Genomic DNA, 27987 nt, shown 5'->3' with positions numbered 1-27987 from the left:
TGGTCTGTAGCATTTGCGGCTTTCCACCGTGTGACTTCTGCAGGACTGCCAAGTTCAAGCCGCCAGGGCCAGGGCACTGCTAGCAGCTGGGCTGAGCCCTGTTCTCCCGGCGTTCCCACCGCCCAGTGGCAATAGCTGTGAACGGCGGCAGGAGCATGGCAGTGGAACAATAAGGAAAAGACCTTTTAAAAAAAGATATAATACAGAAGCCAGGCAAGGCGGCCCCGGCCTGTAACCCCAGCACTCTGGGAGGCAGAGGCAGGCGGGCGGGCGGATCGCTTGAGCCCAGGAGTTTGAGACCAGCCTGGCCAACATAGGAAGGCCTCGTCAAAAAGACAGAAGGGTAAAACGAATTTAATAAAATGAAGTGTAACTTTTACTCATGTTTGTATCTAATGACAAGCTCGTAAAACTCAAAAGTTCACTACTGGCTCCTGCCTGGCGGCTCCAGCCCGACTGGGGGCCGGGGCCTCCCCGCACTGCGGGGTCACGGGTGCCCCTGGACCGCTCCCGAGCGCCCTCCGACCCGCATGCTCAGCGCAGCCCAGTTGGCGGCGCGCCACGGGCAGAGCGGGCTCAGCGCGGGACGGAAGCTCAGCGCTGAGACCGGGATCCCGCAGGCTCGCTGCGCAGGGCCGCGGCTCCTCTCCGTGCAGGTGCTGGGCCCCAGGGGGCGGGGCGTCCACACGGTCCGCGCACTGCGGGCGACCAGGTCCGCGCCGAGACCCAAGCGGGGAAAAAACGAAGAGCGGACAGCGGGGCAAGCGCCACCGGAAGCCTCCGCCCCACCGCGCGAGCCGCGAGTCTGCGGCGCTTGACACCTGCACTGCGAACGCCAGGCCGCAGCCCGGGCTCCTAAGACGCGAATACGCGCGCCCGCTGGTGAGGTCATCTTTTGCGGTCTTCCCGAGAGCCGGCATCGGGCGCCGCCATGATGTTTTACGGAAGCCGATAGTCCTTGCTCAGCGGCACCCCGTCCTTCCGGCTCTCGGCTTTGCCACAAAGCTTCGCGGAGACGCGGCCGCCACCCAGAAGCGCTCTTGGGGGAAGCCCCACTCGTGGGACCGCGCCGCCTGCGCCGCGTCTGCGGCCCGCAGCCCGCCGGGCGCCGCCATGTTGGGGTCCTAGCCGGGGACGCGTAGGTGTCTTCATAAGATGCCGGGGCTGCGGCGCGCGCTTTCCCCCAAGATGGCGTCCATGCGGGAGAGCGACACGGGCCTGTGGCTGCACAACAAGCTGGGGGCCACGGACGAGCTGTGGGCGCCGCCCAGCATCGCGTCCTTGCTCACGGCCGCGGTTATCGACAACATCCGTCTCTGCTTCCATGGCCTCTCGTCGGCGGTGAAGCTCAAGTTGCTACTTGGGACGCTGCACCTCCCGCGCCGCACAGTGGACGAGGTGAGGCAGGCGGCACGCCCCGCGGCCCCCAGATTCCCAACCTTCCCACCTCCGACCCGCACACCCAACTCCGGACCCTCCTCGGTCTCTCCCCCAACCTTCCCATCCCCCTTCAGGCTGTCAACCCCCCCCGCGGGGTCCTCAGCCCCCCGCCCTGCCCCGCCCTCACGCCCTCTCCTCGCTCCTCCGAATCCCTCCCTCCAGTCTTCATCTCCTCCTGGGTCCTCATTCCCCGCCTCGATCCTCATCTCCCACCTCGGTTCTTATCCCCACCCTGGGTCCTCAGGCCCCCCCGCACCTCCTTGACCCCTGGGAATCCCCCCCTAGGGTCCTCCTCCCTGCCTTTCGTCCTCACCCCTACCCAAGTTTTCACCTCCCTTGGAATCCTCAACCTCCTCCCCGCCGGGCCCCAGGTTCTCGCTACGACCCCCCAGGTCCTCACTCCCCTCCCTGGGCCCCCGGGTACTCATCCCCACCCGCCCCCGCCACCCCTGCCCTCGGTCCTCACCACCCTAATCCCCCACTGTGCCGAAGCGATGGACTCTTGGGGCGGGGGTGCGCTGGCCCCAGCGGGGTCTCCCGTCGGGGTTTCCCGTCGGGGACGCAGCCCTGGTGACCTGGGCGAGGGCGGGGATCCCGAGAGAAACCCGCGTGAGGAAGGGGCGGCCTGGGCTCAGTAGCTCCAGTGTCAGCTGACTGGATTTTCTTGTTCTCACCTCGCAAAGACCCCGGCCGTCCGGAGCGCTCTGTGTCCATTTTACTCTTTTCTACACGCCGTTTTGCGTCATTCCAATGAGTGGGTGTGTGAGGTTTGTTTTTTTTTTCCTAAACTTTATATTGTATCGCTTTCCGTGCGAAATAAACCGAGTAGTTTTGCAGACTATTGAAGCTCCGTGGTTGTTTAAACGTTCCTGGCTACTGATGTATTATTAGCTATTACAGGTTGTAATTGTTTTTGATTGAGATATGACATGTATGGAAAAGTGCATTTTTGTTCAGTTTAACGAATAATAATAGCATCGTGAGCCACTCCTGTGATCCTTACACAGGTGAAGTAGAACCATGCCTGTTCCTTGGAAGCCTCCCGTTGGTAATCACAGCCTTCTTCCTTTCCCTTCCCTCGTTTTGGAAAGGTAATCATTTCTGTGCCATCTCCCCGGTGTTAGCAATTATTTATGCACCCCTAAATGGCACAGCTTGGTTGCTTGATTTGGACTTAATGTGATGGTATCATAGTGTATTTGTGTGTGGCGTGCATGTGTCCTTTTGGTCGACACCGTGACAGTTTCATCCAAGTTGCAGCTGACTGCGGTTTAATTTTCACTGCTGTGTGGTATTCCTCTCTCTGAGCACGAAGCACTTTATCCATTCTATCACAGTGCCACATTTAGCTTACGGCCAGTTTTGTGCTGTTGTAAATAATCCTGTTACTACATTATTGTGATACGTTCAGGTATTTGGAATCTTGGATTTCTCTAGGGTATAATATCTAGGAGTGGAATTGTGAGGATCATAGGATTGTGCCAAATTATTTTTCAGAGTGTTTTGTTTTTGTTTTTTTGTTTTGTTTGAGAGAATCTGGCGCTGTCACCCAGGCTGGAGTGCAGTGGCACAATCATGGCTCACTGCAGCCTTGACCTCCTCACCTCAGATCTTCCCACCTCAGCCTCCTGAGTAGCTGGGACTACAGGGTTTCACCTGCTGCCCAGGCTGGTCTTGAACTCCTGACCTCAAGCAATCTGCTTGCCTCAGCCTCCTGAAGGGCTGGGATTACAGGTGTAAGCCATGGCACTCGGCCTGCTGTTTGGTTTTCTGCTTTGAGAATTGTATATTCAAATCTTTTAAATTCTCTTTTTTCCCCTTGTTTTGTAAGAGTGTCTTTTTAATTATTTATTATAAATGCTAGATATCAGTCCTTTTTCAGTTACAAATATCTCCCAATTGTCCTTTTTGTCCTTTGACTTCGACTTAGCTTCCTGGAATCCTTTTTTTTTTTTTTTTTAAGACAGCGTCTCACTCTATCACCCAGGCTGGAGTCTAGTGGTATAATCATAGCTCACTTTAACCTTGAACTCCTGGGCTTATGCAGTCCTCTTTCCTAAACCTCTGTAGTAGCTAGGACTGATGCGCTGCCACCACGCCTGGCTAATTTTCGTGCGTGTGTATGGAGATGGGGGTCTTAACTATATTGCCCAGGCCGGTCTTGAACTCCTAGCCTCAAGTGATCCTCCTGCCTTGGCCTCCCATTGTGTTGGGGTTACAGGTGTGATCTGTGCACCCAGCCCTTTTCCTGGAATCATGGATGAATAGAAGCTCCTAGTTTTAACGTAGATGGTGTATCCATCTGCCCACTATCATTGTCGCCTATTGTGTCTCCCCGAGGGACATGCCTGGAACACTCCCTGGATTATCTTGGCGTAGCTGTACAGTTTTGCCTTTTGCACTTGAATCTTCAGTCTGCGTGGAATTGATGATTTTGTGAAGCAGGGAGTCTGATTTTCCACATGGATGTCCAGTTAGTCCAGCACCCAAAGTTGATTGAAATGACTGTCCTTTTCCATTGATCTGCACTGTAACTTCTGCTGTGGATCTGTTTCTGGGCTGTGCTCTGTTCTGTTGCTCATTTACATATTGATGTGCTAATAACGCACTAAGTGGGTTCCTGTCGCTTTATTTATAAGTCTTATTAGCTGACGGAGCAAACCCTCCCATTGTATCTTTCTCCAGGATCATCTTTGGCTATTCTTGTCCCTTCGCACTTCCACATGTATCTTCTGTACTTACTTCTTAAACACATAGAGCCTGCCTGCTGGGATTTTAAGACTGAGCTGAATGTGCAGTTCATTCTGGGGTGCTGTCCTCTTTATACTGCCTCCTGTAATTTGTGGGTGTGGGCGTATCTATTTAGATGTTCTTTATGCTCTCTAGAGGCCTTCCATCTCATAGATTACCACCTATTTCATATTTTTCCATGCCGTTGTAAATGGTATCTGTTAAAGTCTTAGTTTTTACTTGTTGCTGGTATATAGAAATGCGTTGTTTTTTGTTTTTGTTTGTTTGTTGTTTTTTGTTTTTGTTTGTTTGTTTGTTGTTTTTTGTTTTTTTTTTTCAGACGGAGATCTCGCTCTGTCACCCAGGCTGGAGAGCAGTGGTGTGATCTCAGTTCACTGCAACCTCCGCCTCTTGAGCTCAGGTGATTCTCCTACCTTAGCCTCCCGAGTAGCTGGGATTACAGGCACGCACCACCACACCTGGCTAATTTTTGTATTTTTAGTAGAAACGGGGTTTCACCATGTTGGCCAGGCTGGTCTAAAACTCCTGACCTCAGGTGAGCCACCATGCCCAGCCTGATTTTTGGATAATGAGTTTGTGACTAGCATCTGTGCTAAAGTTTTGCTAGTTGCAAAACTTTTTTTTCTATAGAATCTTCTTGATTTTTCTGTGCACTTCATATTATTTTTCTTTCTCCAATTACCTTTTGTTTTTTTTTTCTCCTCTCACTGGACTGGCCAGGACCCTCCAGCTCATTGTCTTACCTCCTATCACACAGGGAGAACTTGGAATGTTTTGCCAGTAAGCATTATGCTCCCTGTTGTTTTTGATAAATACCCTTTATCTAGTTAAGGAATTTCTCTTCTTAGAAGACTTGTAAAAAAATCTTTTAATCATGAATTTTTAAAAAATAGCTTTATTGACCGGGTGCAGTAGCTCATGCCTGTAATCCCAGCACTTTGGGAGGCCGAGGCAGGGGGATCACGAGGTCAGGAGATCGAGACCATCCTGGCTAACACGGTGAAACCCCGTCTCTACTAAAAAAATACAAAAAAATTAGCCGGGCATGATGGTGGACGCCTGTAGTCGCAGCTACTAGGGAGGCTGAAGCAGAAGAATGCCGTGAACCCAGGAGGCGGAGCTTGCAGTGAGCCGAGATGGTGCCACTGCACTCCAGCCTGGGCGACAGAGCAAGACTCTGTCTCCAAAAAAAAAAAGCTTTATTAAGATATAATGTATAGCTGGGTGCAGTGGCTCACGCCTGTAATCTCAGCACTTTGGGAGGCCAAGGTGGGCGGATTGCTTGAACCCAGGCATTCGAGATCAGCCTGAGCAATATGGTGAAACCCTGTCTGCATAAAAAATATAAAAATTAGCCAGGGGTAGTGGCACACGGCTGTGGTCCCAGCTACTTGTGAGGCTGTGGCGAGAGGATCACTTGAGCCTGGGAGGTTGGGGATGCGCTGAGCCATGACTGCATCACTGCACTCTAGCCTGGGCAACAGAACGACACCCTGTCTCAAAAGAAAAAAAGATATTATTTATGTACCATATAATTATGCCAGATAGTTCACCATTTAAAATGTACAGTTCAGTAGTTTTTAGTATATTTACGGGGTTGATGATCATTCTAGTCAATTTTCGAACATTTTCATCATCCCCCAAATAAATCCTACACTCATTGGCATTTCCCCAGTCCTCTTCCTCCCGAATCCTAGGTGACTAGTAATCTACTTTTTGCTTCTATAGATTTGTCTATTCAGGATATTTTATATAAATAGAATCATACATCTGGTCTTTTGTGCCTGACTTCTTTCACTTAATGTAATGTTTTCTTTTTTTTTCTTTTTTTTTGAAACGGAGTCTTGCCCTGTCGCCAGGCTGGAGTGCAGTGGCGCGATCTCGGCTCACCACAACCTACACCTCCCAAGTTCAAGGGATTCTCCTGCCTTAGCCTCCCCAGTAGCTGGGACTAGAGACACGCGCCACCATGCCCAGCTAATTAGCTAATTTTTGTATTTTTAGTAGAGACGGGGTTTCACCATGTTGGCCAGGCTGGTCTCCATCTCTTGACCTTGTGATCCACCCACCTTGGCCTCCCAAAGTGCTGAGATTACAGGCGTGAGCCACTGCTCCCGGCCTTTATTTCTTCTTAAAAAAAAAAAAAAAGGATGCATGTGCAGAACATGCAGATTTGTTACATAGGTATATGTGTGCCGTGGTTTGCTGCACCTATTGACCCGTCCTTTAAGTTCCCTCCCCTCACTCCCACCCCCAATAGGCCCTGGTGTGTGTTGTTCCCCTCTCTGTGTCCATGTGTTCTCAATGTTCAACTGCCTGCCACTTATGAGTGAGAACATGCAGTGTTTGGTTTTCTGTTCCTTTGTTAGTTTGCTGAGGATGATGGCTTCCAGCTTCATCCATGTCCCTGCAGAGGACAGGATCTCATTCCTTTTTATGGCTGCATAGTATTCTATGGTGTATATGTATCACATTTTCTTTATCCAGTCCATCATTGATGGGCATTTGGGTTGGTTCCATGTCCTTGCAATTGTAAGCAGTGCTGCAGTAAACATACATGTGCATGTGTCTTTATAGCAGAATGATTTATATTCCTTTGGGTATATATCCCGCAATGGGATTGCTGGGTCAAATGGTATTTCTGGTGTTAGATCCTTAAGGAATCGCCACACTGTCTTCCACAACGGTTGAACTAATTTACACTCCCAGCAACAGTGTAAAAGCCTTCCTATTTCTCCACAGCCTCTCCAGCATCTATTGTTTCCTGACTTTTTAATAATCGCCAAATCTCATGGTGGTTTTGATTTGCATTTCTCTGATGATCAGTGACGCTCAGCTTTTTTTCATGTTTATTGGCCGTGTAAATGTCTTCTTTTGAGAGATATCTGTTCACCTCCTTTGCCCACTTTTTGATGGGGTTGTTTTTCTCTTAGAAATATGTTTAAGTTCCTTGTAAATTCTGGATGTTAGCCCTTTGTCAGATGGGTAGATTGCAGAAATTTTCTCCCATTCTGTAGGTTGCCTGTTCACTCTAATGATAGTTTCTTTTGCTGAGTAGAAGCTCTTTAGTTTAATTAGATCCCATTTGTCTATTTTGGCTTTTGTTGCAATTGCTTTTGGCATTTTTGTCATGAAGTGGTTGCCCGTGCCTATGTCCTAAATGATATTGCCTAGGTTTTTTTCTAGGGTTTTTATGGTTTCAGGTTTTACATTTAAGTTGTTAATCCATCTTGAGTTAATTTTTGTATGAGGTGTAAGGAAGAGGTCCAGTTTCAGTTTTCTGCATATGACTAGCCAGTTTTCCCAGCACCATTTACTGAATAGAAGATCCTTTCCCCATTGCTTGTTTTTGTCAGGTTTGTCAAAGATCAGATGCTGGTAGATGTGTGGTGTTATTTCTGAGGTCCCTGTTCTGCTCCATTGGTCTGTAGGTCTGTTGTGGTACCAGTACCATGCTGTTTTGGTTACCGTAGCCGTGTAAGTGTAGTTTGAAGTCAGGTAGCGTGATGCCTCCAGCTTTGTTCTTTTTGCTTAGGATTGTCTTGGCTATACGGGATCTTCTTTGATTCCATATGAAATTTAAAATAGTTTTTTCTAATTCTGTGAAGAATGTCAGTGGTAGTTTGTTGGGAATAGCATTGAATCTGTAAGTCACTTTGAGCAGTATGGCCATTTTCATGATATTGATTCTTCCTATACATGAGGATGGAATGCTTTTGCATTTGTTTCTGTACTCTCTTATTTTCTGTTTTTTTCTTTTTTTTTTTTTTTCTGAGACGGAGTCTCGCTCTGTCGCCCAGGCTGGAGTGCAGTGGCACGATCTTGGCTCACTGCAAGCTCTGCCTCCTGGGTTCACGCCATTCTCCTGCCTCAGCCTCCCGAGTAGCTGGGACTACAGGCGCCTGCCACCGCGCCTAGCTAATTTTTTGTATTTTTAGTAGAGACAGGGTTTCACCGTGTTAGCCAGGATGGTCTCGATCTCCTGACCTTGTGATCCGCCCACCTTGGCCTCCCAAAGTGCTGGGATTACAGGCATAAGCCACCACACCTGGACTTTTTTTTTTTTTCTTTTGAGTCAGAGTCTTACTCTGTCAGCCAGGCTGGAGTGCAGTGGCACGATCTCAGCTCACTGCAACCTCCACCTCCCAGGCTCAAGCAATTCTCCTGCCTCAGCCTCCCGAGTAGCTGGGATTACAGGCTTGTGCCACCATGCCTGGCTAATTTGTGTATTTTTAGTAGAGATGGGGTTTAACAATGTTGGCCAGGCTGGTCTCAAACTCCTGACCTCAGATAATCCGCCTGCCTCGGCTTCCCAAAGTGCTGGGATTACAGGGGTGAGCTCCTGCTCCCGGCCCCTCTCTTATTTTCTTGAACAGTGGTTTGAATAGTGGTTTGAAGAGGTCCTTTACATCCCTTGTTAGCTGTATTCCTAGGTATTTTATTCTCTAGTGATTTTGAATGGGAGTTCATTCATGATTTGGCTCTGTGCTTGCCTATTAAAATCACATTGATTTTGTATCCTCGGACTTTGCTGAAGTTGCTTATCAGTTCAACAAGTTTTGGGGCTGAGTTGATGGGGTTTTCTAAATATAAAATCATGTCATCTGCAAACAGAGACAACTTGACTTCCTCTCTTCCTATTTGAATACTCTTTATTTCTTTCTCTTGCCTAATTGCCCTGGCCAGAACTTCCAATACTGTGTTGAATAGGAGTGGTGAGAGAGGACATCCTTGTCTTGTACCAGTTTTCAAAGAGAATGCTTCCAGCTTTTGCCCATTCAATGTGGTATTGGCTGTGGGTTTGTCCTAAATAACTCTTATTATTTTGAGATATGTTCCATCAATACCTAGCTTATTGAGAGTTTTTAACATGCAGGGATGTTGAATTTTATCAAAGGCCTTTTCTGCATCTGTTAAGATAATCATGTTGGTTTTTGTCTTTGGTTCTGTTTATGTGATGGGTTATGCTTGTTGATTTGTGTATGTTGAACCAGCCTTGCATCCCAGGGATGAAGCCAACTTGATCGTGGTGGATAAGCTTTTTGATGTGCTGCTGGATTCGGTTTGTCAGTATTTTATTGAGGTTTTTCACATTGATGTTCATCAGGGATATTGGCCTGAAGTTTTTGTTGTTGTTGTCTGTTCCCAGTTTTGGTATCAGGATGATGTTGGCCTCATAAAATGAGTTAGGGAAGAGTCCCTCCTTTTCAATTGTTTGGAATAGTTTCAGAAGGAATGGTACCGGCTCCTCTTTGTATTTCTGATAGAATTCAGCTGTGAGTCCGTCTGGTCCTGGGCTTCTTTTGGTTGATAGGTTGTTACTGCCTCAATTTCAGAGCTTGTTACTGGTCTAGTCAGGGATTCGACTTCTTCCTGGTTTAGTCTTGGTAGGGTGTATGGACCCAGGAATTTATCCATTTCTTCTAGATTTTCTAGTTTATTTGTGTAGAGGTGTTTATAGTATTCTCTGATGGTAGTTTGTATTTCTGTGGGGTCAGTTGTGATAGCACCTTTATTATTATTATTTTTTTTGGTGTCTATTTGATTCTTCTCTCTCTTCTTTATTAGTCTAGCTAGCGTTCTATCTATTTTGTTCATTTTTTCAAAAAACCAGCTCCTGGATTTGTTGATTTTTTTTTTTCTGGGGGGGGAGGGTTTTTCGTGTCTCTGTGTCCTTTAATTCTTCTCTGATCTTAGTTATTTCTTGTTTTCTGTTAGCTTTGGGGTTAGTTTGCTCTCTTGCCTCTCTAGCTCTTTTAATTGTAATATTAGTGTGTCGATTTGAGATCTTTCTAGCTTTCTGATGTGGGCATTCAATGCCATAAATTTCCCTCTTAACACTGCTTTAGCTGTGTCCCAGAGATTCTGATACATTGTCTCTTTCTTCTCATTGGTTTCAAAGAAATTCTTAATTTCTGCCTTAATTTCATTATTTATCCAGGAGTCATTCAGGAGCAGGTTGTTCAATTTCCATGAAATTGTGTGGTTTTGAGTAAGTTTCTTAATCTTGAGTTCTAATTTGCACTGTGGTCTGAGAGACTGTTATGATTTCAGTTATTTTGCATTTGCTGAGGAGTATTTTACTTCCAATTATGTGGTCGATTTTAGAGTATAAGTGACATGTGGCACTGAGAAGAATGTATATTCTGTTGATTTGAGGTGGAGAGTTCTGTAGATGTCTACTAGGTCCACTTGATCCAGAGCTTAGTTCAAGACCTGAATATCCTTGTTAGTTTTCTGTCTTGTTGATCTAATACTGACAGTGGGATGTTAAAGTCTCCCCCTATTGTTGTGTGGGAGTCTAAGTCTCTTTGTAGGTCTCTAAGAACTTGTTTTATGAATCTGGGTGCTTCTGTGTTGGGTGCATGTATATTTACGATAGCTCTTCTTGTTGAATTGTTCCCTTTACCGTTGTGTAATACCCTTCTTGTCTTCTTTGATCTTCGTTGGTTTAAAGTCTGTTTTGTCAGAGACTAGGATTGCAACCCTTGTTTTCTTTTTTGTTTGTTTGTTTGCTTTCCATTTGCTTGAAGTTTCCTCCATCCCTTTATTCTGAGCCTGTGTGTGTCTTTGCGTGTAAGATGAGTCTTCTGCATACAGCACACAAATGGGTCTTGACTCCTTATCCAATCTGCCAGTCTGTGTCTTTTAATTGGGGCATTTAGCCCATTTACATTTAAGGTTAATATTGTTATGTGTGAATTCGGTCCTGTAATCATGATGCTATCTGGTTATTTTGCACACTAGATGCAGTTTCTTCGTAATGTCATTGGTCTTTATATTTTGGTGTGTTTTTTCAGTGGCTCATACTGGTTTTTCTTTCCATATTTAGTGCTTCTTTCCAGAGCTCTTCCAGGGCAGGGCTAATGGTAACAAAATCCCTCAGTATTTGCTTGTCTGGAAAAGATTTTATTTCTCCTTCACTTATGAAGCTTAGTTTGGCTGGATATTAAATTCTGGGTTGAAAATTCTTTTCTTTAAGAATGTTGAATATTGGCCCCCAAACTCTTCTGGCTTGTAGAGTTTCTGCAGAGGTCTGCCGTTAGTTAGTCTGATAGGCTTCCCTTTGTAGGTGACCTGGCCTTTCTCTCTGGCTGCTCTGAACAATTTTTCCTTCATTTCGACCTTGGAGAATCTGATGATTATGTGTCTTGGGGTTGATCTTCTCGCGGAGTGTCTTACTGGGGTTCTCTGGATTTCCCGAATTTGCATGTTGGCTTGTCTTTCTAGGTTGAGGAAGTTCTCCTGGATAATATCCATAAGTGTGTTTTCCAGCTTGTTTCCATTCTCCCCGTCTCCTTCCGGTACTCCAGTCAGTAGTAGGTTTGGTCTTTTTATGAAGTCCCGTATTTTTTGGAGGCTTTGTTCGTTCCTTTTCATTCTTTTCTCTGTATTCTTGTCTGCATGTCTTATTTCAGTAAGGTGGTCTTCAAACTCTGATATCCTTTGTTCCGCTTGGTGGATTCGGCTGTTAATACTTGCGGATGACTCACGAGGTTCTCGTGCTGTGTTTTTCAGCTTCATCAGGTCATTTATGTTCCTCTCTAAACTGGTTATTCTAGTTAGCAATTCCTCTGTCCTTTTATCAAAGTTCTCAGATTCTTTGTATTGGCATAGAACATGCTCCTTTAGTTCATCGTTTTTTTTTTTATTATTACCCATCTCCTGAAGCCTAGTTCTGTCAACTCGTCCATCTAATCCTCCGTCTAGTTCTGCGCCCTTGATGGAGAGACACTGTGATCATTTGGAGGAGAAGAGGCACTCTGGCCTTTGGAGTTTTCAGCATTTTTTCATTGATTCTTTCTCATCTTCATGAGTTTGTCTAGTTTCTGCCTTTGAGGCTGCTGACCCTTGGATGGGGCCTTTTGTTGTGGTTGTTATTATTGTTGTTGTTGATGCTGTTGTTGTTTTCTGCTCGTTTGTTTTCCTTGCAGTAGTCATGTCCCTCTTCTGTAGGGCTGCTGCAGTTTGCTGGGGGTTCACTTCAGGCCATATTCATCTGATTCACTCCCATGCCTGGAGGTGTCAAGGAGGCTAGAGAACAGCAAAGATGGGTGCCTGCTCCTTCTTCTGGGACCTCTGACCTCAAGGGTCACCAACCTGATGCCTGTAGGATCACTCTTGTATAGGGTGTCTGACAACCCCTGTTGGAGGGTCTCACCTAGTTGGGTGGCACAGGGAGCAGGACCCGTTTAACAAAGTACTTTGTCCCATGATGGAGGGGGTGTGCTTCACTGGGGGGAAACTACTTGTCTGGGCTGCCCAGGTTATTCTTTATTTAACATTTTGAGAAATTGCCAAACTATTTTGCATAGTGGCTACACCATCTTACATTCTCCGTAGTGATTTTTGAGTGTTCAGTCTCTCACATCCTTGCCAACGTTTGTTATCTTTTTGATACAGCCATCCTACTGGGTGTGAACACAAAGGAACTTTAAATTTTATCAAATGCGTAAATATCTATTGACATGTAATTCACCACATTAACAAAATAGCTTTAATTATAAGCCAACCCTGCATTCCTGAGGTAAAGCTAAATTGGTCATTTTATGTTGTTGGATTATATCATCCTGATATTTTGTATAGGAATTTTGTATTATATCTTTGTTCTTGGGTGAGATTGACCTGTAGTTTTACTTACCCAGACTGTCTTTGTTGGATTTTGGTGTTGGGGTTATGCTGCCCTTAAAAAAGGATTTGTAACATATCTGGTCTTTTCTTTTTCTTTGGAAAGTTTGTTTACTAATGGAGTGATTTCTTCCTAAATATTTGGTAGAACTTGGTAATGAAGCTTTCTGGACCTGAAAGTTACTTTGTGGGAGGATTTTTCAGTACGGATTTTTGTTTTTATGAGTTTTGTTTTTTTGTTTGTTTGTTTTGATGCATAGTGTCACTGTCACCCAGGCTGGAGTGGCAGTGATGTGATCATAACTCACTGTAACCTTAAACTCCTAAGCTCAAGTGATCCTCCTGCCTCAGCCTCCTGAGCTCTAAGACTACAGGCATGCATCACCATACCTGCCTACTTTTCTTTTTTTTTTATTTTTTGTAGAGAGAGTGTCTCAAATACCCTTCTGTCATTGAGGCTGGAGTGCAATGGTGCGATCTGGGCTCACTGCAACTTCCACCTTCCAGGCTCAAGTGATTATCGTGCCTCAGCCTTCTGAGTAGTTGGGATCACAGGCGTGCGCCACCATGCCCCACTAATTTTTGTATTTTTAGTAGAGACAGGCTTTTGCCACGTTGGCCAGTCTGGTCTCAAGCTTCTGACCTCAAGTGATCCACGTGCCTTGGTTGCCCAAATTGCTGGGATTACAGGCATGAGCCAATATGATCAGCTCAAACATCTTCTTTTTAAATGTCAGAAGCATGTATAGTGATTATTTCTTATTTTTCCCCCTTGATCCATCTCACCAGATGTTTGTTGATTTTATAAGAATTTTCAAAGTACCAGCTTCTGGCTTTGTTGATCTTGGCTGTTTCACTAATTTTTGCACTAATTTTCTTCTTTCTCCTTTCTTTGTACTTATTTTGTTGCTCTTTTTCTAAGTTTTAAAGATGGATGCCAATCTCAGGCTTCTTTTCGTGTATGTACGTATGTATGTATGTCCATAAATTCTCTTCTAATTACAGTGTAAGCTGCATCCCACAAGTTTTGATAGTCACAGAACTGTATCAAGTCACAATATTTTTAAATTTCAATAAGTTCTTCACTGATCCCTGTGTTATTTAGAAATATTTCTTAATTTCCCTACATTGGAGGGGAAGAGACTTTAGTTTTGTTTTTATTATTAATTTCTAGCTGTATTGAGCTCTTGTCAGAGAATATGGTTTATATTATTTTAGTTGTTTGAAATTTAAGATTTGCTTAATGGCAAAATACATGGTCAGTTTTTGTAAATGTTGCAAGTAAGCTTGCGAATCCTATGTATTCTCTAGTTTTGAGATCCATTGCTCAGCGGATGTTCATTAGGCCAATTTGTATAATCATGTTGTACAAATCTATTCTATTCTTACTGTTTTTTGTTTTAAAGGTGTGGGGTCTTACTATGTTGCCCAGGCTGGACTCACAACTCCTCAGCCTCCCAAGTGTCTAGAACTACAGGCACGTGCAGCTTGATTTAAAAAAAAAAAAAAAAAAAAATCAGTGAGAAGAGGATTTGTTGATCTCCCCATTAGGATTATGGGTTTGTCTGTTCCTCCTTCTCAGCTTGTGCTGTATATATTTTTGGGCTGTGTTATTAGGTGCATCCAAGTTTACAGTTGTTATAGTTAACCATGTGAACTCAGCCTTGGATCTTTACATAGAGATCTCTGTATTTAGTGATGTTTTGTTCTTAAAATCTGCTTCCATCTAACATTCATATAAGTATACCAGCTTTATTTTATTTGTATTTTTCTTGGACTTTGTCCTTATGCATTACAAGAAATTGTGATAAAGATCTCATTTAACTAGATTGTGAAAGGACTAGGCCATTCTGGTTAATTTACTTTTCTGAAAAATATTTTTATTTATTTTCTTGATATTTAAAAAAAGGTTTACAAGACATTCTAATTTATCTATCTTAGTTTTCTTCCTTCATTTATTTAGGGGTCTGGTACCTTTGGGATATCAGTCTGAAAATTAAACTTTTCTACATAGGACCATAGATACAGGGCGACTAGATGACTGGGCTGGATGTGTTCCACAGTGTGTCAGTCAGGATTCTCCAGAGAAACAGAACCAAGAGGGTATATAGACACATACGTGCACACACGCCAGGAGAGCCAGTGATGTAAGCCCTTACACTCGAGACCCAGGAAGAGCTGATGTTTCAGCCTGAGTCTGAAGGCTGGAAAAGACCAATCTTCCAGCTCAAACAGGCAGGAGTTCCCCTTACTCAGCATTTGTGTTCTGCTTTGGTTTTCAGTTGATTGGATGAGACCCACTCAACAGTAGGGAGGGCCCTCTGCCTCACTAAATACAATTCAGATGTTAGTCTTATGTAGAAACATCCTCACAGACACACCTGGAATCATGAGGGACTGTCCAGGTACCCCATTGCCCAGTCAAGTTGACACGTAAGGTTAACCTTATACATGGCATCTGCTACAACTTGTGTTTCTGAATGAAATTCTACAACCAGTTCACTGGTTTTGTAATGTATCTTTTTTTTTTTTAATTTTTAATTTAATTTTTTTTTTGAGACCGAGTCTCGCTCTGTTGCCCAGGCTGGAGCACGCAATCTCGGCTCACTGCAAGCTCCGCCTCCCGGGTTCACGCCATTCTCCTGCCTCAGCCTCCCGAGTAGCTGGGACTACAGGTGCCTACCACCACACCCGCCTAATTTTTTGTATTTTTAGTAGAGGCAGGGTTTCACCGTGTTAGCCAGGATGGTCTCAATCTCCTGACTTCGTGATCCACCCACCTCAGCCTCGCAAAGTGCCGGGATTACAGGTGTGAGCCACCGCGCCTGGCTTTTTTTTTTTTTTTTTTTTTTTTTGACCGAGTCTTGCTCTGTCGCCCAGGCTGGAGTGCAGTGGCGCCATCTTGGCTCACCACAATCTCTGCCTCCCAAGTTCAAGCAATTCTTCTGCCTCACCATCCCCAGCAGCTGGGATTACAGGAGTGTGCCACCATGCCTGGCTAATTTTTGTATTTTCAGCAGAGATGGGATTTTGCTATGTTGGACAGGCTGATCTCAAACTCCTGACCTCAAGTGATCCACCCGCCCTAGCCTCCCAGAGTGCTGGGATTACAGGTGTGAGCCACCATGCTCAGCCAATTTTTAATTTTTTTAAGAAATGAAATCTTGCTCTGTTGCTCAGGCTGGAGTGGAGTAGTGCCATCTTTGTTCACTGCAGCCTCGAACCCCTGGGCTCAAGTGATCCTCCTGCCTCAGCCACCCGCGTAGCTGGAACCACAGGTGTGAGCCACTATACCCGGCCCTATTCCTCTTAAAAGCTTAGTGAACAGCGGTTCTTCATACCAGGGAAGAGGAAGAGAGATTTTAATGATGTGATAGTTTATTCAGTAAAGGGTACAGAAGTAAGTTAGGGCCCCTGCTCTCTAAGAATTACAGACCCAAGATAGGCCTGGGCCGGGCGTGCTGGTGGTGCCTGGATTCCCAGCACTGTGGGAGGATGAGGCAGGAGAATCACTGGACCTGGGGAGGCGGAGGTTGCAGTGAGCCGAGATCCCACCATTGCACTCCAGCCCGGGCGACAACAGTGAGACTCTGTCTCAAAAAAAAAAAAAAAAAAGGCCCAGGGGAGCTCGTTTCCCCCTTCTACCAGCAAAAGGCACCTTCCATGAAGCTGGAAGGGGCCCCCACCAGGCGGGGAATCCGCCAGCACCTTGATTGATCTTGGACTCCCACCTCCAGAACCATGAGAGGTAAATTTCTGTTGTGTGTAAGCCAAGCATTTTCTTTCTTCTTTCTTTCTTCTTTTTTTTTTTTTTTTTTTTTTTTGAGATGGAGTTTCGCTCTTGTTGCCCAGGCTGGAGTGCAATGGCGCGATCTTGGCTTACAGCAACCTCTGCCTCCTGGGTTCAAGCGATTCCCCTGCCTCAGCCTCCTGAGTAGCTGGGATTACAGGAATGCGCTACCATGCCCGGCTAATTTCGTATTTTTAGTAGAGACAGGGTTTCCCCATGTTGGTCAGTGTGGTCTCCAACTCTTGACCTCGTGATCCGCCCGCCTCTGCCTTCCGAAGTGTGGGGATTATAGGCGTGAGCTACCGTGCCCGGGAAAGCTAAGCGTTTTCCTACAGAAGCCCCAGTAGAGCGAGCCAGGCTTCAGCACGCGCATTCTGGAGAGAAAACATTTACTCCACAACAGTGGTCCTTGTTGTTTTAAATGAACATCCCCGACTTTTTTTATCTTTACCATTTTTATAAAATGCCGCCTGCTTGCCCCTTGGCAGGCGTAGGGTTTCCTTGGGGCTGCTGTGACGCGGCAGCACTGTCTGGGAACAGCGGGGCTGTGCAGCTGCCAGAGCCACTGTGTGCGCAGCGCTTTCTGCAGCCACGGAGCATCTTCTGCCGCATCGCGCACTCAACTCAGGCAGGCGTCGGGAGTGAGGGCCCGGGGCACAGGGTCAGCGGCCGGGGCGACACCCTCCCTGCTGCACAAGGAACAGAAGGGCTGGGCCACGCGGGGGGGTTCTTGACTCCTGAGGTCAGCTGGGTGTCCTGCAGGGCAGATGCAGAGGGGCTTGGCAGCAGGCAGGCTCCCCTGGCACGACCTCTGACCTCTGCCCGTCGAGCCAACTTCCCTCAGGGCAGGAAGCCCATGAGGACAGTGAGGGAAGCGCTGGAAGGTCCTCCCACTCAGAGGCCACCAGGAGGCGGCACTTGCGGGGACGTGATGGCCACGGCCCTGGTAGGACAGGTCTCTGGCGCCTGATGCAGGGAGTGGGTGTCAGCAAGGCCTTGGGCTGGGGTTTCAGCCCCGGCATCTGGACGGGGCAGGATGCTGTTGTTCACCCCCAGTGCCAACCAGCCCAGCTGTCTCACGCTGTCAGCAGCCCAGTGGGCCCATGGCAGAGGCACAGGCACGCCATGGCCTGGCTGTCTGCTTTTCCTCGTGGGAGGGGGTTTATGTGGCCGAAGCAGGCCCTGGTGTGGATGGATCTGGCCCCCCAGGCATTGAGGGAGCGTGGAGTGTGCCTGCTTCCTCCACCCACATCGCCCATGGCCTCCCAAAGGCGCTGGCCTCACTCCAGATCCTGCAGCCACCTCCAGGCTCCACGAGCACCAACTCCCAGCGCCATCCAGACCCAGAGGCAGCCATCCCTGCCTAGATGGTGACTAGGCACCGGCTCAGCTGTCACGGGTGCCGCCCTGGGTCCCCGGTCCCACCGCCTGCTGCCCAGGCACACACCCCCTGCGGCAGGTGACCCAGCGTGCTCCTGTGCTCTGCTGTGCCGGGCACCTGACTGCTCTATGCCCCTCATCCCCAGGATGCCCCGCCCGCAGGCTTTCTGTGGGGGCAGTGGTGGCCCCGGCTTCTCAACCTTCAGGTTGTCTTGCATCTGCACACTGGTGGGGGAGAGCAGGCCCAGCGGACTGGCTGCTGCTGGGAGGTGGGAGGCTGCCGGGAGGGCACCGGGTGCCGGGGCCTTGCAACCTGGCAGAGGCTGTGGCAGCTCAGGGAAGCAAGGTGGCCCTGGGTTGAGGTGGGGGCTCAGAGGAAGGGGAGCCTTCAGGCGGAAGTGTTGGGGGCAACTGCCAGAGAGCCCGGCCGCTGCCCAGTGCCCATCCGGAAGCTCGGCGGGGAGTGGGCTTGTAAGTGGGCAGGGGCATGGTGGCGCCGGCAGCATCCTCTCTTGCAGATGAAGGGCGCCCTGATGGAGATCATCCAGCTCGCCAGCCTCGACTCGGACCCCTGGGTGCTCATGGTCGCCGACATCTTGAAGTCCTTTCCGGACACAGGCTCACTTAACCTGGAGCTCGAGGAGCAGAATCCCAACGTTCAGGATATTTTGAGAGAACTTAGAGAAAAGGGTATGTTGTGTGGCTTTAATTCATATTGGGAGGAGGGAAATGGATCTTTCTTGGAAAATTTTTTTCTGAAATGAATTTGATTTTTAGACTGTTATGTTTTTCCATGTGTCGTGGTCCCTAGAATATTAACTGTATACGCACCATCCTCCCCCGTAAGCTGCTGTCTGGCTTTTGCCATCTTTGAAAACAAACTCCAAACAGCCCACTGCGGTGTCAGTGGGAGGCTGTGTCACACCACTCGCCATCTCTCCCTGGTCGGCTCCGTGAGGGCAGGGGCTCTGCCCATTCAGGTGGTATCTGCAGATCGTAGGTTCTAGGGCCCAGAGCATTCCCTGGCCCAGAGTACATGCTCAGAAATGCATGTTGAAAATACCAACAATTCAGTTGTTTAAATGTGAACTGAAAATCACTTAGAAAATATTCACAAGGCTGGGCTCCGTGGCTCACTCCTGTAACCCCAGCACTTTGGGAGGCTGAAATGGGCAGATTGCTTGAGCCCAGGAGTTCGAGACCAGCCTGGGAAGCATAGCAAGAACCCATTTTTACAAAAAATAAGAATTAGCTGGGCGTGATGGCACGTGCCTGTCCTCCCAGGTACTTGGGAGGCTGAGCTAGGAGGCTCTCTTGAGCCTGGGAGGCCAAGGCTATAGTGAGCCATGATCGCACCACTGCACTCCAGCCTGGGTAACAGAGTGAGAACGTATCTCTTAAAAGAAAAAACAATTTGTAGATGGATTTGAAGAACATGCCTTGATGAGATGCTTGATGCTTGTGCTTTTCTGAGTTTCTCTTCTAATTTGGACAATTGGAACTGGCTCCTCAGAGCCCAAACGTTGTGCCCCAGCTCCTTCAAGGGCAGCACCCGGAGAGACAGGGTTGTGGGATGGAGACATCGAGGCTGCACACTCCTGCAGGGGCCCTGCTGGCCACCCCCTTGCAGGTGGCATCTCTCCCCACCTGTGAGGGCACACACACCACGGAGATGCCTCTGGAGCAGTGGTCTGGACAGGCCCACCCCACCCCGCCCATTCGTGTCTCAGGAGTGTCCCTCGGGCAGGAAGGCCGAGGGCGGTGAACTCTCATCTGCCTGCCTGTGCTTTTTCTCCAGGCGGGGCACGTAGCCAGTTCAGGTGGGAGGTCGCCTGTCCCTCGTGGGGCAGTTCCTGGGCTCTGAACCGTGGGTGACCACACAGGCTGAGGAAATGGATGTGGGCAGTTTGGATGAGGGCTGGGATTCCAGGAGAGACCACCGGCCTGGCTACCCTTGGGGACGGGAAGAGAGAAGCCACAGAGCGGGGGTCCTTATGTGGGGGTGGGATCTGTTAACGTTTCATGTTCTAGAAGTGCCTGGAGCCCTCCAGGAATCGCTGTATCTACGTCCGCCTGTGGTTCTCGGTGTCTGCGGTGCCAGAGGTTTCCAGTTTGCGGCCCTCTCAAGGCGCGCCCGCCTCTCAGGCATTCCTGTTCTGAAAATGCTCCTGGGTGTTCTGCTGGAGCCATGGGGAGTCAGTCTCGAGGACCTCAGGGGACAGCCGAAGCTCTCAAGACCTAACCCTGAGGAGGGTGTGGGGCGGGCAGCCGCCAGCTCCTCTCAGCCAGGAGCTCTGCGACCTGGGCGCCCCTAACTGTCATGTGGTTCTTACCGCGCAGTGGGTGAGTGTGAAGCATCTGCCATGCTGCCACTGGAGTGCCAGTACTTGAACAAAAACGCCCTGACAACCCTCGCGGGACCCCTCACTCCCCCGGTGAAGCATTTTCAGTTAAAGCGGAAACCCAAGAGCGCCACGCTGCGGGCGGAGCTGCTGCAGAAGTGTGAGTGGCCGCGGCCGCCGTCGGCGTTGTCTTTGTAGTTTGCAGTCATAGGTTTCTTAGGTTCTAAGTACCAAGACTGCCCCTTCAAGGTGGCGTTCTGGGCCAGGCATGGTGGCTCACACCTGTTGGGAGGCTGGGGCAGGTGGGTCGTTTGAGCCCAGGAGTTTGAGACCAGCCAAGAAACCCCATCTCTACCAAAAATACCAAAAAATTAGCTGGGCATGGTGGTGTGTGCCTGTGCTCCCAGCTACTCGGGAGAATGAGGTCAGAGGATCACCTGAGCCCACAAGGTTGAGGCTGCAGTGAGCTGTGATCACACCACTACACTCCATCCTGGGCAAGAGTGAGACCCTGTCTCAAAAAAAAGAAGATAAAGTTCTGCATAAAGTTTTTTGCTAGAAGTTTATCACTATATTAAACTTTGTGTTCTGAAAACATGCTTTAAAAACTCCAGAATTTAGGCTGGGCATGGTGGCTCACACCCGTAATCCCAGCACTCTGGGAGGCTGAGGCCAGCAGATCACCTGAGGTCAGGAGTTCGAGACCAGCCTGGCCCACATGGTGAAACCCCGTCTCTACTAAAAATACAAAAATTAGCTGGGTGTGGTGGTGCATGCCTGTAATCCCAGTTGCTTGGGAGGCTGAGGCAAGAGAATCACTTGAACCTGGGAGGCGGAGGTTGCAGTGAGCCAAGATTGCACCATTGCACTCCAGCTTGGGCAACAAGAGTGAAACAACATCACACACACACAAAAAGAAACCAAAAACTTCAGAATTTTAGGTGAAGGCATCTCTAATCTCTGTTACCAAATGAACTCTGTGCCAGCTGAGTCACGCTGTTGGGCACGGTGGGTGCCAGTGTGAATGGCTGGAGGGGCACTGTCCTTACTGTCAACGTTGCTACCTTCTTGAGTGGCCAGTGATCTCAATTTGACTTGAAAGATATCTAATCATTTCAGTTAACGTTTTCCCAAAGCACAACAAAGATTTTAATAACATTGTTTTATTTTGAATGGTTATGGAATTAATATTTATAATGTACATCAATACCCCATTTCCAGAGAATCCAAATAAAAGGCTGACAGCAGCTGTGCATGGATCTTTGCTGGAACGGGCAGCAGCCAGGGCCCAGCGCTGTCCGGGAGGCTCCGTGCAGCCCTGGGCCCGCTGGGTAGCCCAGGAAGGACTCTGCTTGCCCCTTGGGCCCCACCCCCTTTGGAGGCCAGCAGCGGCTGCAGGGTCTGCTTTGGGCACTCGGTGTCCCCTGACCCTTCAGCCTCACTGAACCAAGTCAGGAAAATCTCTTCGTTTGTTTCTTCCTCATATTTTTGTATTTAGACCGTGCCTGCTGACCCTCAGCGAGGACAGTGCTCCCACTGGGCCAGGGGAGGCCTGGGTCGACGGAGGGGGCCCATGAGGTCCCTCAACTCCTCCTCTGCTGCTTCCCTGTGCCATGGGGTCCTGGGAGGTGCAGCCACAGCCACCCAGCTCCCGAAACTTGCTCACCGGAGTTTCTGACTCATTGTAATGTGCGAGCTGGTGTCAGGCCCTGCTCAGAACAGCTGCTCATTTAGACAGAATGCAGTATTCACGGCTCAGGCCGTTGGATGAATCTGCTTGACAGAGATGCTTTTACAAGGGCCAAGGGCTCTCGCTCTGAGGATCCCTGACACGTGCAACCTCTTCCTTCCAGCCACGGAGACCGCCCAGCAGCTGAAGCGGAGCGCCGGGGTGCCCTTCCACGCCAAGGGCCGGGGGCTGCTGCGGAAGATGGACACTACCAGTAAGGCCCCCACCCGGTGCCGCGAGCCTTGCTTCTGGGGCAGAGCTAAGGGCTTGACCTGGAGACCCGCTGCCTGTTGGGGAGGCGGTGCATGTGAATGGTCTGCAGGCAGCAGTGTTGGGAGCCCGTGGGAAAGCGAAGGCACTGGGGCAGTTTCACCAGCTTCTTCCCTTGGGAAGCTCCCTGGGAGGATGTATGGGCACTGAGACAGGAAGGCTGGGATCTGAGGACAAAGCTGGCCCTTGCTCCTCTGCTGTCGGCAGCGGCGGCTCTCGGTCTTCCCAGCGCGGGCTTTCAGCCCCGAGTGCTGCTCTTGGGTTCCGAGTGTCCCTGGGCGGCCCCGCGGGGAGGACGTGACCATGCTCAGCTGCCTGTAGGGCTATGCGCCCTTCACCCCTCCATCTGCCCTTCCTGATTTGTGCTCTCAGGGCTGGGCGTGAGCTTAAGCAGAATGCACCCTGATCACAGGAAGACGGCGTGCCCCTGGGAACCATGGCAGGGCATACCCCAGAGGGTGCTGGCTAGTGACCTGGGGGCCAGAGGGCAGGACGGGTGTTGTCCTGTGCTGAGACAGCTGGGTAAACTTGCAGATGGGTGGGGCTGAAAGGGCAGCCTTACAGGCGCCCTCCATGCAGCTCCCAGACCAGCCTGGCTTAGTTTATTTGGGCTCCCATAATCCCACAGTATTCACATGGGACCTAGTAGAAGGCATCTTGGGTCTGCTGACTGTTGTCCCTGTGTGGGGGGTGGCTGTCCCCGGGTCATGTTCCTGCCCACCGCAGCCGAGGTTCCACCTTGCTCTCCTCTGCCCCGCCTGGAGCAGACCCTTGTCTTTCCACCCCCGCCAGGCATCCCAGGGCCGGGGCTGCACCTGCTGTCCCAGGGAGGGTGGGCCAGCTGTTGAGCAGTGTGTCCAGCCTGGCCCAGTGTGCTGATGGTACCATCCCCCAGGCGCCCTCTCTCTGGGCCTGGGACCATGAGAGCCACGCACGCCTTGGAGAGTGCGTGTGGGCGCTGGTGGGTAACAGCGTAGGCCTCAGGATCGTCCTCAGGGGACAGGGGGACAAGGCTCGGGAGGGCGGCCCTCAAGCCCAGGCGCCTGGCTTCACGCCCCTGCCTGTAGAGGCACAGGAAGGAGGCAGAACTCAGCCCCCGCCACGCTGGTGAGAGACTCCGCCTGGTGAGATCCTGTGGCTGGGCTGGTTGTCGCTGTCTTTGTTTGGTGTCTTGGCAAAGTGTGAGGTCATGGCTCCACGTGCTCCCCTGCTCCCTGAGGTCCGGGATCCTGGGGGTCCTGCCCGCTCCCCACCAGGGGTTTGGCTCTTCCCCACTACGGCGCTAGCCTAGAAGAGGGTGGGACGTTCTGGGCTCAGAGGGGGTGGGGGATGTTTGCCGGTCACTGCTGCTGGCCCTGACTGTTGCCGTCCTCCAGCCCCACTCAAAGGCATCCCGAAGCAGGCGCCCTTCAGAAGCCCCACGGCGCCCAGCGTCTTCAGCCCCACGGGGAACCGGACCCCCATCCCGCCTTCCAGGACGCTGCTGCGGAAAGAACGGGGTGTGAAGGTAGGCCCGTCCCCCAGCTCCTGTGGCGCCCCGAGGCCCGTTGCGCCTGGTGCTGTCACTAAGGCAGGGCTGTGCTTGTCTTGGCAGCTGCTGGACATCTCTGAGCTGGATATGGTTGGCGCTGGCCGAGAGGCGAAGAGGAGAAGGAAAACTCTCGGTAGGGGTTGGGGCCTGCGTTAGGCGGCAATGTGGGGGTCCCTGTGGGCCCTGTCCAGTTGGGGTGGGGTGTGTCCACGCTCGGCGGGCAGGGCTGTGCCCCTGAGGCTCCTCTTCTGTGGGTGGGCGCCTGCTTTTCTCCTCGCTCCTTGGCTGCCTCTCCTGGGAAGCTGTTTTCTTCCCTGCCACTGCCCTGAGCTGAGACTGCAGACACACCCGGGCACTGGCAAGGACGCCTGTTTTGTCCACAGATGCAGAGGTGGTGGAGAAGCCGGCCAAGGAGGAAACGGTGGTGGAGAACGCCACCCCGGACTACGCAGCCGGCCTGGTGTCCACGCAGGTAGGGCTCAGGGCTGCGCCCCACGTCTGGCACCACTGCAGGTGCCCCTCCTGTTCCGATTGTGGTCACTCTAGTGTGTTCTATCGGAGAATATACATATGTATGTACATATGTGTGCGGTTTGTATTTATGTATATATATGTATATGTATATGTATATGAGGCAGTGTGGGCCGTGCCCTGACGTGGGCATCTGACTCAGGCTGGGAGCAGGAACCTGCCCCACGCCTGCTGGAGGGGCTGCCAGGGGAGTCCTCCTCACCCCCGTGCCTCAGTGTCCCCTGTCAGGCAGGGCTGGTGGTACCTGCCTTGCAGGTGGCCGTGAATGGGTGCACGACAGGCCTGTGGGGTGCTGGGTGGTCAGAGGCCTCAGTGTCCTGGAGACCAGGCCCTGCCTGCGGGTGGGAGGCAGCCACGGGGTGCGGCAGGTGCACAGAGGCTGCAGTGGGTCGTCTGAGGCCAGGGCCTGGAGGAGACCACACTGCGGGGTCACTTCGGGATAATAAGCTCCTTTCTTCCTGTCGCTGCATGTTCTGGGTTTCTTAACATGAGCATCTTCCTTTTATATCAGTGCTTCGTGGTAAGAAAAAGCATCGCTCCTTCTGTGCTCAAGACGGGTGGTTTGGGCTCCTCAACCCCTCCCCTCTCCTACACAGGAGCCGCTCAGTCCCCAATTCTGCTGGGGCGCCAGGGGCCAGGGGTCCCGTTGTCCAGCCCAGGGAGCTCGGGAGAGTGGCCCCCTCCTTCCTGCTCTAGCTCGGGGGGCCACAGCCTGTGGCGGTGGAGCTCCAGGTCAGGCCGTGAGTTAGCACATGCTGGAAGCATGGCCGCTTCTGGGAGGAACCTTAAACTCTGTGTTCCAGAAACTTGGGTCCCTGAACAATGAGCCTGCGCTGCCCTCCACGAGCTACCTTCCCTCCACGCCCAGCGTGGTTCCCGCCTCCTCCTACATCCCCAGCTCCGAGACGCCCCCAGGTGAGTCTGCTGGCCCCAACCTGGAACCAGCCACGGGCGCTGCCAGGGCTGCGGTTCTCACTCCTGCATCTCTGTTGTCCCCTTTCTGCCTCGGCCAGAGGCAGGTGACCCAGCTCTTGTTGCTGGGTAGGCGGGAGGGGAGCTGAGAGCCATCCCCTCCCAGATGGAGGGCACTGCCAGGCTCACAGCGCCTCAGGCCAGGTCCTGGGCCCGAGGGGCTTGAGGATACGGCCTTTCTCTGTCTTCCCAGCAGTGCCCAGGGTATGGGGAGCCGCTGCAGGCCAGTAGCTGGCCAGAGTCCAGACATCTTATCTGCGAGTCTGGAAAGACCTGAGACCACTGGCCTTGTTCCTCTGGCTGGGACTCCTGGGGCCTGTGCCTTGGCTGGGGGCCACAGGGAGTTCTTGTCAGAGGGTAGCAGGACAGAGAAGGGGAGCTGAGCCTGTCACCTCCAGGAGCACTAGGGTTTGGGAACAGGGTGGGGGTCCAGCCCCCTCACCAGGCCCCGGTCTACTTGCAGCCCCATCTTCCCGGGAAGCCAGCCGCCCACCAGAGGAGCCCAGCGCCCCGAGCCCCACGTTGCCGGCGCAGTTCAAGCAGCGGGCGCCCATGTACAACAGCGGCCTGAGCCCTGCCACACCCACGCCTGCAGCGCCCACCTCGCCTCTGACACCCACCACACCTCCGGCTGTCGCCCCTACCACTCAGACACCCCCAGTTGCCATGGTGGCCCCGCAGACCCAGGCCCCTGCCCAGCAGCAGCCTAAGAAGAACCTGTCCCTCACGGTAAGTGTACCCTGGCAGGGCCCACAGGCCATCAGGTAGGTGGTACGGCCCTGGCCACCTGCCCTAGCGTGGGGGTGCCACACTGCCTGCAGGGGGATGCAGGAGGTGGTCCTGGCGGGGCCCTGGCACCCACACCCCTCTCCCCGCTGTAGAGAGAGCAGATGTTCGCTGCCCAGGAGATGTTCAAGACGGCCAACAAAGTCACGCGGCCTGAGAAGGCCCTCATCCTGGGCTTCATGGCCGGCTCCCGAGGTATGTTCATACGGCAGGGCCTGGGGGCGCACCGGGCCGGGTTGGGGGCGGGCTCTTTGTCCCCCAGACACCCACTCAGCAGCTCCTGCTCTCTGCAGAGAACCCGTGCCAGGAGCAGGGGGACGTGATCCAGATCAAGCTGAGCGAGCACACGGAGGACCTGCCCAAGGCGGACGGCCAGGGTAGCACAACCATGCTGGTGGACACAGTGTTCGAGATGAACTATGCCACGGGCCAGTGGACGCGCTTCAAGAAGTACAAGCCCATGACCAATGTGTCCTAGGGCCACCTGCCTCACAGCTGGCCCTCACTTGGGGGCTCCACGGGACGATGGCTTTGCCGGCTTAAAGTAACTGGATGGCGGACACCTGGCCCACAAGGTCCCCCAGCTGCCGCCCTGCTGCTGACCCAGCCTGTTTTAAGTTCTGGATACATTTCTCTGGGGTGTTTGGGGCTTATTTTTAAAATTTTAATATGGGTTCCTTTTTGTGTGATTTAAGACACTTTCTGGACTCAACGTTACATTTTTGAATGTAGTAAGTTAACCAAAAAAGTTACAACTTCCTAATTTTAGTGACAGCTCTGCCTGTTAGACTCTTACTTTTTAAAATCTTTTCTATTTTCCCTTGCTGGGGCAGTGCCCTCCTACCCCCAGGGTTGAGGGGACCAACGTGGCACGGTGGTACTGGGGGTGGGGCAGGGACACCCGACCACACCAGAGCGTGGGAGACGGCGGGCCTTGTCCCCTGCCCGTGCCTGCCTGGGGGTTTTGTATTCATCTTTTGTATAGTGGACATTTAAGACAGTCTTTGGGTACCTATTTTCATTGTAAAACTATCTGAACCATTAAAGTCGAGCTTTTCTAAAGAAAGCCACCATAGCTGTGTTTGGGGCCAGCTTGTCCTCCCTGCTCCGGGGACCCAGTCCCTTCCTAGGCGGCCGTCAGGATGGGGTGGGCCAGGGCTGGGGGCTTCCTAGGACATCCTGGCCCACAGGGTGGGGAACAGGTAGGATCAGCCCTCGGGGTACTACCTTGACTTGGCTGTGGGCCTGGGGACCACCCGGCTCAGCTGACTGCAGGGCTAGGGGACAGCAGTGGTTCCTTCTCTCTAGACCATTTCACCCTTAATGGGAATTTGGGAAGCAAATTATTTCTGAAAGAAAGAAGAAAGCATTTTTCCAAAGTCAGTTACACCTGCTATTTCCAGTATTATTTGTTATACTTCCCAAGGTGGCACTGCCTCTCCCCAGCGGGTCAGGTCAAAGGCAAAATGACATGGTCAGGACAGGGAGCCCCACCCATCAGAGGCATCAGTGCCATGCCCAATGCTTTGCAATTCAAAGTAACTGGAAAAAAAAAAAATCAATCCCATATAAAATAAGTTAAGAAAAAAAGCCTTTAAAATGTTTTTAATACAAAAATACTCATACACAATTTTCCAAACACAGCTTTCCATTTTAAATGCTATTTTCCCCCAACTGGCAAGTCTCAACTCTCTATTTCAGTATATCCCCCCCCCCCCAAAAAAAGTGAATTTCAAGTTTTTAAGTCTAACTATCAAACCTGGTGACAGCACCCAGTATTCCTAAAAGGAATCTGACCTTACACTGTATGAAGTTTAGACACCAATAGGCACATTTA

General features: G+C 50.7%; 1 protein-coding gene across 2 annotated transcripts; it reads left to right on the top strand.

The window, feature by feature from the left end:
* Positions 1–426: 426 nt before the first annotated feature.
* On the top strand, positions 427–27216 carry NELFA (negative elongation factor complex member A). Of its 2 annotated transcripts, none has more exons than XM_055246229.2 (11): positions 427–1398; positions 18508–18679; positions 20330–20491; positions 22185–22274; positions 23707–23837; positions 23925–23994; positions 24245–24333; positions 25196–25307; positions 25828–26093; positions 26246–26345; positions 26444–27216. In XM_055246229.2, exons 1-11 carry the CDS (start codon positions 1156–1158, stop codon positions 26626–26628), a joined length of 1620 nt encoding a protein of 539 aa, XP_055102204.1. In that variant the 5' UTR covers positions 427–1155; the 3' UTR covers positions 26629–27216. The 2 variants fall into 2 exon arrangements, with proteins under 2 accessions (XP_055102204.1, XP_055102203.1); XM_055246228.2 differs by having other exon boundaries at positions 971–1398; positions 18493–18679.
* The last annotated feature ends 771 nt before the right edge of the window (positions 27217–27987 follow it).

Source organism: Symphalangus syndactylus, chromosome 16, assembly GCF_028878055.3.
Source record: "Symphalangus syndactylus isolate Jambi chromosome 16, NHGRI_mSymSyn1-v2.1_pri, whole genome shotgun sequence".
NCBI lineage: Eukaryota > Metazoa > Chordata > Mammalia > Primates > Hylobatidae > Symphalangus > Symphalangus syndactylus.
The sequence above is the reverse complement of the archived record's forward strand: the minus strand, read 5'-3'. Positions and strand labels throughout refer to the sequence as shown.